Source organism: Oncorhynchus mykiss, chromosome Y (assembly GCF_013265735.2).
Source record: "Oncorhynchus mykiss isolate Arlee chromosome Y, USDA_OmykA_1.1, whole genome shotgun sequence".
Classification (NCBI taxonomy): Eukaryota; Metazoa; Chordata; class Actinopteri; order Salmoniformes; family Salmonidae; genus Oncorhynchus; species Oncorhynchus mykiss.
Genome location: NC_048593.1, coordinates 31,689,736 through 31,701,641, shown reverse-complemented (window position 1 = coordinate 31,701,641; position 11,906 = coordinate 31,689,736). Strand labels below are relative to the sequence as shown.

At 39.3% G+C, this 11,906-nt stretch overlaps 1 protein-coding gene across 1 annotated transcript; it reads right to left on the bottom strand.

Moving 5' to 3' along the window:
* Positions 1 to 70: 70 nt before the first annotated feature.
* Positions 71 to 11,496, bottom strand: st14b (ST14 transmembrane serine protease matriptase b). Its single transcript, XM_021591313.2, has 18 exons — positions 11,022 to 11,496; positions 8,835 to 8,994; positions 7,126 to 7,259; positions 6,969 to 7,039; positions 6,567 to 6,760; positions 6,314 to 6,349; positions 5,966 to 6,200; positions 5,651 to 5,793; positions 5,464 to 5,561; positions 5,252 to 5,361; positions 4,978 to 5,111; positions 4,594 to 4,701; positions 4,390 to 4,506; positions 4,171 to 4,293; positions 3,755 to 3,938; positions 3,289 to 3,560; positions 3,023 to 3,159; positions 71 to 2,914 (listed from the first exon to the last, which is right to left on the bottom strand). The coding sequence occupies exons 1-18, from the start codon at positions 11,064 to 11,066 to the stop codon at positions 2,753 to 2,755; spliced, it is 2,463 nt and encodes an 820-aa protein (XP_021446988.1). The 5' UTR covers positions 11,067 to 11,496; the 3' UTR covers positions 71 to 2,752.
* Positions 11,497 to 11,906: the final 410 nt, after the last annotated feature.

Here is an 11,906-nt window from a genome sequence, read left to right as displayed (position 1 = left end):
TTGCATTCGATGCACGAAATTAAAACAAGTTCTTTAGATAATACACAACAAAAGACATTTCACTTCAGACTCATTTCCCCAATCATACAGGGTATTGTAATTTAATATGAAACTAGTCTTTACATAGAATTACACTGAAATAAGGCACATTGGCACTCCCACAATCTAAAATGTTCAGAGAATGGTGAAATTACTGTAAAGTACATTACAATAATCACAAACTCAAGTAAAAGCACAGGTTGTCAGGACCCTGAAATTCCACAAATACGCGAGTACAAGTCTTTTTGGTGTTGTTACTAGGCCTTTGTGTATTACAAGCCCAGCTTGACACTCACACAACATACGCGTTTTAAAATGATCAATAAAAATTTCCTAAACTGTACACAAGAAAAAAATATCTAATTTACATACAACAACTAATTAATGATATCCTGTAAGCACCAGAATGGAATGGATACATAGAACAGAGTATATAGGCTGCTTTAAAAAAAAAAGAGGCCATTTTGATATTTGTTTCCTTTTTTGAGCAATCAGATCTTTTCTAAACACCAATTACTGGGGGAAAAAAAGATCAGAATTGGGCTGCCTGTGTAAACGCTGCCATAGTAATGTTAACATCACTTGTTAAAATGTGTACGAGGAGCAATGAGATGTACTTTCAACTAATGTATAAACCTAGACAAGGACCAAGCAACCAACCATATTGACATAATATAAACCAGAAATATATTACACACCAAAAGCTCTCTATGCTCTATGACATTTACATATTGTTTACAAATTTAAATATGTCTCGGGAAGAAAATATAAAAATCAATGAACTGAGTTTAGTATAAAATCACAAAATACCTTAATTCATTTCTAAAATGTGTAAAGTATAGCTCTCTGAATATGTGAAATATTTTCCTTTACCATTTCCCTGTTCAATCAAACCATTAACTAAGTACCCAGGACAGTCATTTTTAGTCGTATGGTATCTCAGAAACATCTCAGAGCATATTAGACAGTAAAAAAAAAATCAGGTACACAAGCTGTCACGTTTACTGAGGTACAGCAGTCTGAAGATCAATTAAAAAATAAATATAAACAGGAAATGAAAACATATCCTAAAAAGAAAACACCTACATTAACAAAACATAATATAAAAATACAAAGACATATGAGATTTTAAGAATCCACAAAACTTCATATAACATATCACTTTTGGAAAAACAAACGATTGCCTAGGCAATGTAAGGATAAGGATTCTAACACATGAACAAAGCAAATTCTACATAAAGAAACCCAGGGTGGAAAAATGCCCACAAGGTCACAAAAGCAGGCAATTTAATGCACTTGGGTGCAAAAATCCGTCTTTAACCTGCAACCAATGCTTACTAAATATTTATTTAAGCAAGATAATAACACAGCTAATGTAATGCCCAGTCTATTTTTAAGTAAGTGTATGTATAAGTATGTAAGAATGGTATATTCTGTATAAAGTAATACTTTTGGATAGAACCAAACACCATTTACAACATAAGTGTAAAATCATGAAAACTCCTTGTAGAGTCCCAGTAGTCACATACTGTAGTGTGCATACCAAGGTTATTATAGTTTTGTTTTTAAATTAGTTTTTTTTTATATTCGTTAAAAAAATTTACATTTGAAATTCATTTTATTTTAAGTTAGTTTTCGGACCTGATTTGCTAGTTTGTTATTTAGTTTGAATTTGCTAGAAATGTGTATATTTAGTTTTTATATTATTTAGTTTCAGTTTTAGTATTGCTATGAGCCATTTGGGTTGTATAGCATGTGTGTTGTTTTTGGGATGTCACTTCTTACCACTGAAGGTAAAAATGTTTCACACTGTAAAAATATTCCCAGTGTGAAATAGTTCTACATAGTTTTACATGACCACGGGCAGTTATACACAAGGTGATGGGTCAGCTCATAGGATAGGTTTATATTATAAAGTCAATCTCATTGTGACTTGGATTTAAAGGTAATAGAGCTGAGACTGGTGAAAAATAATAATGTAGAAGGAAACCCCATATATCCAGTGCTTTTTAAAAACGTAGTAGTACATGTAAGAGGAATCAAGTTAGTTACCTAGACTTTTTTTCCCCTGTTAGCTAGTGATAGCTAGGGATAGTGATGCACAAACTAGGCCTATTTGAAACATCACCATCTCCTGGAAGCATTTACCCACCAGATTCAGTAGCTTAAACCCCCCCCTAAAGCTTCACAACTGTTTTACATTTACATTTGAGTAATTTAGCAAATTCTCTTATCCAGAGCGACTTAGGGTATTGAGTGCATACATTTGTCAGGTATCAGTTGCAGCCTTCATCCACCTTTGAACCCCATTGAAAACCCAATCAGAAGTTTAGAAAAAAACTACAACTGAACATAACTCATTATGGTTTTTATTTTATTTTATTTAGTTTTGGAGTCAAAGATAATCGTTTCAGTATAGTTTTAGTTTTTTGAAACAGGTTTGTTCATTATTTTATTTCAATTTACTAAATCGTTTTTTCAAGATTAATTTTTGTTTTAGTTTCTGCATTAGTTTACTATAATAACCTTAATGCATACCAATCAAAGGTCTGAGGATTTTAAGAACTTGGACAAAGACCAATCTTCTGCGGGCTAAGTATTGCTCAGGCTTGACAACCAGGTTTCCCACTCAGCTAGACCCTGGTCTTCTCAGCTACACTCCGGTCTTCTGCTTTATCAGGTTTCCCACTCAGCTAGACCCTGGTCTTCTCAGCTACACTCCGGTCTTCTGCTTTATCCAGTCCCTGTATTTGGTGACTTGGGTGTAGACGCCAGGCTTGTTCCTGCGGGCACAGCCGTCCCCCCAGCTCACCACTCCAGCCAAGAAGAAACGTCCACCGTTCTCCATGGAGGACAACGGACCTCCAGAGTCTCCCTGACAAAAAGAGCAGGGCAAAGACAGCATGATGATGATGATGATGACGTAAAGAGGGGGAAAGTAAATATGCAACAAGAAAGATCATCTAGCTGCTGGCGGGGTTACCTGACAGGCATCTACTCCTCCGTCCAGTACACCAGCACATAACATGTTGGAAGTGGTCTGTCCTTCCATTAGGGTGTTACATACTGTGGCATTGATGATACGGACCTCTGCCTTCTGCAACATTGATGCCTCGAAACCTGGGATAGTGAATGACACTCAGTCAGCATCAACAGTAGTCAGAGGTTAAAACATGAGGAAATGTCAAGTGTATTACTACAGAACAAGGTGGGGGAAACTACTGCAGTTATACACCGGATTCAACTCACCCCCCTCTCTGGTGGTCCCCCAGCCAGTGATCCACACTGGCTTGCCAGCAGGGAAGTAATGCCTGGCCGTGGGCAGACAGATTGGCCAGATGTTCTGGTTGAGTGTGACAGGACTGTCCAGTTCCATAAGAGCTATGTCATTGTCATAAGTCTGGGCTTGGTAGCCAGGGTGCTGGATGATCTGTTTAAGGTTCTTCTTCAGCGTCCACTTGTTAGTCTGACTCTGAACATGAAGTCCAAGGTATGCTTCCCATTGTTGAGGTTGAGAATATCTGTTAGAAAACATACTCTTAGTTCACGGTCCTCAATCCTCAAGACCACAAAGATTTTGAAAGCTGAACTGTAAACAGGAGAGGTTACAGGGAACAGTCCTTAGAGCAGTTAATCAATTGGGGAAACGTACAATGGTGTGAATTAAACGTAGAAAGAGTAGGAACAATAAGGTGAGCACGTGACTTTGACGTACTTGACTTTGACGTCATCCTGGACACAGTGGGCAGCAGTGACGAGCCAGCGGTCGTTGATAACTGAGGCTCCACACACATGGCTAGACCCTCGGATGTGAAGGCTAACCTGCCAGGGCCACTCCCCCTCAATGGAGGCCTGTCCACCCACAATGCGGGAGTGTCTATAAGGCCGTATACCACACTCTGCACACAGACACACACACAAAAACAATCAGTAAATAAAGGAGGACCACAATGGAAACAAGTCAGACTTTTTGTCTACATAACCCTCTGTGATCTTGGTACATGTATTGCTTGCCTGTTGTTTTAAATAGTCAAATTAAATGTAATCCAAATTACATTCAGAAGTCAGGGTAATGGTGGTAAAATATGGTCTGGTGATGTAGAGGAAGCTGTGTGAGATATCTAAACTTACGACAGTCTGCCTCGTCTGAGCCATCATCACAGTCCTCTTCTTCATCGCACTCTGGGTTCAGCTTGCTGATGCACATGTTGTTCTTACACTTGTAAGTATACTCTGAGCATTGCAGGGCTAGAGCTGGATACAAGGAGATGAGGAGTCAGTCACACAAAGGTCAAAGGTCATGTTTATATGGTTGTATTCTACTACAGCTATTTATCTTTGGATACGTACATTTTGCGCAATTTGATTCATCAGAGCCGTCAGCACAGTCAGCACGGCCATCACATTTCAGTCTCTCGGAGATACAGCTTCCATTCCGACAGGTAAACTCACCTGATTTACAACTCCCTACAGAGAGGACACAGTAATACACAGTGGTAACAATGATGATATAATATTGTGTGACCTCTCTACTGATGTATAGTGTTGACTTACCACAGTTTTCCTCGTCTGTGCTGTCCCCACAGTCATTGACTCCATCACACTGCCAGAACTTGACTTTACAAAGACCATTTCTACATTTGATTTGATCTGGCTCACACTCTGTACAGAGACAAGACATCAACTCAGATTACATCATAATCATTTGGAGGTAACCTAATCTCTCTTGTAGAGACAAATCAAGCATCTGTTTACTAAGGTGACGTTATAAAAGTTAAACACACTCAGATGGAAACACTTGAGAAGAATAGACACGTTATAACGTAGTTATAGGTCTGTACTCACTGCAGATCTGTACTGATAACAGGTTTTAAAGTATACACTGTAGATGTTAGTTTAAGAAACAACTGTGTACTGATAACAATGTTTCTGGCTTACGAGTAGTTGGCACAAAGGCTTCAAACTCAGCAGTGAAACCTGAATCCACATAGGACATGTCAGAGTTAAATATCACGACTATCTTGTTGACTGTGCTGGTGACCACAGTGCTGTAGGGCTTATCGCCACATAGCCTGCAACACAAAAGGTTAAAGAGGCAAAGATCAACAATGTTCATCAATTAGGGACATTGCAGAGTCATTGCTGATATTAATAGTAAATTCTTCCAAATTCCTAACGGATATACTGACACCAAGAAGATCCCATGACTCACTTTTCACTGTTGATCTCTACGTAGTCCTTAGGACAATTATTACTGTTCTGTCCTGGCTCAGACATCAACAGCTTGTTGAACTGCACCTTGACAGACTTCCCTTTTGGGACCTGAAAGAGAATAGAATGGTAGGTGGAACTTCAGAAATAAACATATTCTCACTCTAAAAGGTCAGCAGCAGGCTCCACAACACAAATTGAACATTTGTTTACCTCAATATCCCAGACACACTTGGTCAGAGGTGGGTAATGGGAGGGAAAGTTTGGAGATGTGAAGGTGCCATTAAGTCCTGATAATTGACCACCACAATCTACACAGAAAGAGTAACAGATAATGAGTCTCATGACCATTAGGGACACAACATGGTACACCCCGTGATCATCATAATAGTAGCTGCACCTTGGCTATTGAGGGGAACCTGAGAGTAGGTGGCTCTGAAGCCAGGGAAGTTCTTCTCCTTGTTGGTTACCAGTGTCAGCAGCATGACGTTTCCAGAGGAAATGAACGACAGTGGCTCATTGCGAGTGTAATATCCACATTTCCTGGACAGAGATCAACACATGACTTAACTGAGGCAGACAGTTGCACTTGGATGGAACTCATTAGTCATGAGGCTAGTATCTGAAGGGAATATCAATGGGAAAATGTTGACTGTGTTTCTTGTCTCCACTTTCTCTTGATCCTAAAAGTACTGTACAACTCCTCACTACTCACTCTGCCATGACCTTCTGCTCCAATGGCACCAGGGAGTCATACACCTTGATGAAGTCGTTCTGACAGTCAGCCTCCAAGTTGAAGGTGTCAAACTCCAGTTTAATCCTGTAGCCTCGGTCAGCATGTAGTCTCCACAACACATATGTGTTTGGAGGGTATGGAGAATCAGGAAAGCCAGGTGACTGTAATGTGGCCGTGTGATTCTCACTGATGTGATAGGAATAGGTTTGGGAGGCTGAGAAACGGACAGACAGATACAGTAGACAAGCTCAGTGAGCTGTACAAGGACGGCCTGTGACATCCAGAAAGATAGTAGTTGAAACCATAACAGCGAATGTTGTTTCTCACCAGTCAATAAGGCCTTTGTCATACGTGCATCCAGAGCTATGAAATGGAAGCACATATGAGACATTAGCATGGAGCAAATAAAAACATCTGCTCTGACCTTTAACAGCTCTTTTTTTAACTGAGGGATAGAGAATGTGAAGGAAATGACTACAAAAGCTCCTATTAACATAGGCCTTAATAAACAGGGATGCATACAAGAGTATAGGTAACTTTTCACATCCAAAGGCAGAGTGATGTTCACCCTTTACTGTACCTCCAGACATGACGTTGTTGATGAGCAGGGAGCTGGTTGGCCGGCGACCCTTCCCCATCCTCCCCTTCAGACTTCCCTCCATCGGATCCATGGTGCCAATAGCTTCATCCACTGCAGACCCCCGACCGATCGGTACATCAAACTCAGACAGGTAGTAGGCCACTACATTGTCCTCACTCCCTCTGTTGCCTTCACTACAGTGGAAAGACATAGTGCATTGTATTTTTGAATATGTTAAGCAGCAAGAAAACATAACAATTGTGGGTTGAATTGAAACAAATGTACTGTCTGCTACCTTTTGTTGTAATGACTTTATAATGTCATCATCTTCAAGTAAGCAACCATAACTATCTCTGAATTTCAAAGTGACCTTAGGGGAGTGGTTAAATGGGGAACAAATACCTGAAGGCTTGCACTGTGGATCCCACTAAATATTTATCCAGATCTTTGTATTTAGAGTAGATTCCCTTCAGCTGAAAAGCAGCAAGATGAAACGCGTTATTGTAGCTACCAGTACTTGCTACAAATGATAGAGAAGGTCATCATCACCCTGTCTTACCTGCTGTGACACCTGCATGGCCAGTTGTTTGAACTCATTGCTGTTGGGGTTGTCGTAGGAATCTATAAATCTTTGGTTGGTGATACTCATAGAGCCAATGTACATCTTTGTCAATCGCACCTCTCCTCTCCTCACTGCAAAATAAGAGAGGGACAGGAGTGAGGACCAGAATAAGTATACTACTGGGACCAGAATAGGTATACTAATGAAGCCGGAATAAGTATACTACTGGGACCAGAATAGGTATACTAATGGGACCAGAATAAGTATACTAATAGGACCAGAATAAGTATACTAATGAAGCCAGATTAAGTATACTACTGGACCAGAATAAGTATACTACTGGACCAGAATAAGTATACTAATAGGACCAGAATAAGTATACTACTGGGACCAGAATAGGTATACTAATGGGACCAGAATAAGTATACTAACAGGACCAGAATGAGTATACTAATGAGGCTAGAGTAAGTATACTAATGAGGCCAGAATAAGTATACCAATGGAACCAGAATTAGTATACTAATGAGGCTAGAGTAAGTATACTACTGGGACCAGAATAAGTATACTAATGAGGCCAGAATAAGTATACTAATGAGGCTAGAGTAAGTATACTATTGGGACCAGAATAAGTATACTAATGGAACCAGAATAAGTATACTACTGGGACCAGAATAAGTATACTAATAGGACCAGAATAAGTATACTAATGAGGCCAGAATAAGTATAGTACTGGGACTAGAATAAGTATACTACTGGGACCAGAATAAGTATACTAATGAGGCTAGAGTAAGTATACTAATGAGGCCAGAATAAGTATACTACTGGAACCAGAATAAGTATACTAAAGGCCCAAATAATTATACCAGAATAAGTATACTACTGGACCAGAATAAGTACACTAATGGGACCAAAATAAGTATATTAATGAGGCCAGAATAAGTATACTACCTGGACCAGAATAAGTATACTACTGGGACCAGAATAAGTATACTACTGGGACCAGAATAAGTATACTAATAGGACCAGAATAAGTATACTAATGAGGCCAGAATAAGTATACTACTGGACCAGAATAAGTATACTAATAGGATCAGAATAAGTACACTAATGAGGCTAGAGTAAGTATACTAATGAGGCCAGAATAAGTATACAAATGAGGCCAGAATAAGTATACTACTGGGACCAGAATAAGTATACTACTGGGACAAGAATAAGTATACTAATGAGGCTAGAGTAAGTATACTACTGGGACCAGAATAAGTATACTACTGGGACAAGAATAAGTATACTAATAGGACCAGAATAAGTATACTAATGAGGCCAGAATAAGTATAGTACTGGGTCTAGAATAAGTATACTACTGGACCAGAATAAGTATACTAATCGGACCAGAATAAGTATACTACTGGGACCAGAATAAGTATACTAATGAGGCTAGAGTACGTATACTAATGAGGCCAGAATAAGTATACTACTGGAACCAGAATAAGTATACTACTGGACCAGAATAAATATACTAATGGGACCAAAATAAGTATATTAATGAGGCCAGAATAAGTATACTACCTGGACCAGAATAAGTATACTACTGGGACCAGACTAAGTATACTAATGAGGCCAGAATAAGTATACTAATGGGACCAGAATAACTATAATAATGGGTAATGGCTCTACAGGGATTTAGTCAAGGTAGACAATATACTCACAGTGAAAATGCCAAACCAGCAGGCCTGTCGTCAGCGCAATGACTGCTGCCAACCCCACGAGGCCAATCCCAACAAAAAGTGTTTTACTCCCTCTATTTTTCTCCAGCTTCTTGGTGTCTGGGGCTGGCAAGAATGTGACAGAATTTTCCCAGTCATCATCCTACAAGTGAGAAAATAATGTTATTTTACTTGCATTTCATTTCAACATAAACATTTCAGTGCTCATGTCAATGGCAGCAAAAGAGAAATGTCTCCCTAGATAGTAATTGGGTTTATATCGACAGCACATTCAATCAATCCCATGACAACATGAATATACTAACTTGTCAAATGATCTGTCCTTGGGTGTTATACTACTTATGGTGCCTGCATAACACAGTTATATTAATTGTTACTGCAATTGAACTAACCAGTGCAAGTCAAGTCCTGTCAGATTCAACAGTTACTACATTTTCCAACAACCACACCCTACTTGAACGTATCAGTTATAGACTACTCTTATGTGTCTAAAGAGCCATACCCTTTTTGACAAATTGACTCACATGCAGCCTAGGCCATATGATCTACCAGACATTCCAATTCAAAGGGAGCAGCACTGAAAGGAATGCTGCTCACATAATACACCTTGCATACAAAACATTAAGAACACCTGCTCTTTCCATGACATAGTCTGACCAGATGAATCCAGGTGAAAGTTATGATCCCTTATTGATGTCACTTGTTAAATCCACTTCAATCAGTGTAGATGAAGGGGAGGAGACAGGTTAAAATATTTTTAAGCCTTGAGACAATTGAGACATGGATTGTGTATGTGTGCCATTTAGAGGATGAATGGGCAAGACAAAATATTTAAGTGGCTTTGAACAAGTTATGGTAGTAAATGCCAGGCGCACCCGTTTGAGTGTGTCAAGAAGTGCAACGCTGCTAGGTTTTTCATGCTCAACAGTTTCCCGTGTGTATCAAGAATGGTCCACCACCCAAAGGACATCCAGCCAACTTTACACAACTGTGGGAAGCATTGGAGTCAACATGGGCCAGCATCCCTGTGGAAGCTTTCGACACCTTGTAGAGCATGCCCCACGAAGACTGGAGTGAAGTCCACGGGGTTCCATCCAAATTATCCCATTCTCTTGTTTTGTTTAAGAACTACAACATCTGTTTAAAAACAAAACAGAACTCAACAGCTTTTGGAGTAAAATGGTTTTGTTGATTTTCTGTTGCTTTTTTAAAAACAGAATCGGTGCACTACTGGGACCAGAATAAGTATACTACTGGGACCAGAATAAGTATACTAATGAGGCTAGAGTAAGTATACTACTGGGTCTAGAATAAGTATACTACTGGGACCAGAATAAGTATACTAATGAGGCTAGAGTAAGTATACTACTGGGACCAGAATAAGTATACTACTGGGACCAGAATAAGTATACTACTGCGACCAGAATAAGTATACTAATGAGGCTAGAGTAAGTATACTACTGGGACCAGAATAAGTATACTACTGGGACCAGAATAAGTATACTAATGAGGCTAGAGTAAGTATACTACTGGGACCAGAATAAGTATACTACTGGGACCAGAATAAGTATACTACTGGGACCAGAATAAGTATACTACTGGGACCAGAATAAGTATACTAATGAGGCTAGAGTAAGTATACTACTGGGACCAGAATAAGTATACTACTGGGACCAGAATAAGTATACTACTGGGACCAGAATATGTATGCTACTGGGACCAGAATAAGTATACTACTGGGACCAGAATAAGTATACTAATGAGGCCAGAATAAGTATACTACTGGGACCAGAATAAGTATACTACTGGGACCAGACTAAGTATACTAATGAGGCCAGAATAAGTATACTAATGGGACCAGAATAACTATAATAATGGGTAATGGCTCTACAGGGATTTAGTCAAGGTGGACAATATACTCACAGTGAAAATGCCAAAGACTACTGAAACCCCTGGTTTCCACTCTAGAAATACACTGAGCGTATGTATGTAGGAATGTTTTGTACAGTCAGTGTATTTCTAGAGTGGAAATCAGGGGTGTATTCACACAATTATATTACAATTACACATAGCCTACATTTGATGAAACTTGCTATAAAGATTTGCTTAGATTAGACAAAATAGATTATCGATTGCGTTATAACAACTGTATTAGTAGCATTACAATACCTGCGTTTTCGGGGTAAACTTCGTTCCAGAATCCAACAAATCCATGACAGAAGAACGTCACGTTTGGAAATTGATCCAAATTGGATTTCACTGTGCTTGAAATTTTTAATTATTTGTCTAGTCTCGGTCAAATTCTACAAGCCTTTAGAATGATTATCGACAGCCTCGGTCCATTGTCTTCAATAGGATGGCAACAGCGACAGGTGTCTCGCAGGTAAATCCACACCAGTCATTACGAATTGGTTGTCATTTTTCCCCTATAGAAAGTATTCCGAAGGATATCAGAACAACCGAAAAGTTAATTAATTCCGACACTAATTTGTGTTTATTTAGTGTAACTAAAAAAAATGTCGATATTAAGCCTATTGTAGACAGAAACCAAGCCGCCTATCCATTCGACTTCCTGTGTACAGGTGATACACTGAACAGTGGGGGTGAAGGCTACTGACTGAATAGAGACGAACGAGGAAATAAAACCTGTGGCATATATTCTGCTCACCCATAGGTTACTATTACAATCCTGATGTCTTCAGTTTAGACTACCCTTTCCTGGTCATAGTTTTGTATCCTGTAATATTTGTTCATTTTGAATCCCATAAAATGTCTGGTTTGCAGGACCAACAGCTCTGAGTTCCTCTCAGGGCTAGTGACTATCAAACAGAAGACAAATCACTGCCATTTAGATCAAATAAAGATATGGAAAGAAGTAGGCTAGTTGAGGACCTAAACCGATGTCATTATACGACTACAAATTGGTATGCTTAGACCACACACTGTATATTATACGGTATTTGTCTCTCACTGAAGGGCCAGTAGTCTGTCTGATCCCGCAACACTAGAGGGCGTAGTATACCATTTCAATATGTCAGTGAGTCTACGCGGTTG

What these genes read in the sequence shown, in the direction of transcription:
- st14b (XM_021591313.2), bottom strand. Translation starts at nt 11,066, where the DNA reads ATGGATTTGTTGGATTCTGGAACGAAGTTTACCCCGAAAACGCAG. An exon ending in CAACAACGTCATGTCTGGAG is followed by an intron (nt 6,350 to 6,566) that starts GTACAGTAAAGG and finishes TCCATTTCATAG; the next exon opens with CTCTGGATGCACGTATGACA. An exon ending in TGAATCAAATTGCGCAAAAT is followed by an intron (nt 4,294 to 4,389) that starts GTACGTATCCAA and finishes CCTTGTATCCAG; the next exon opens with CTCTAGCCCTGCAATGCTCA.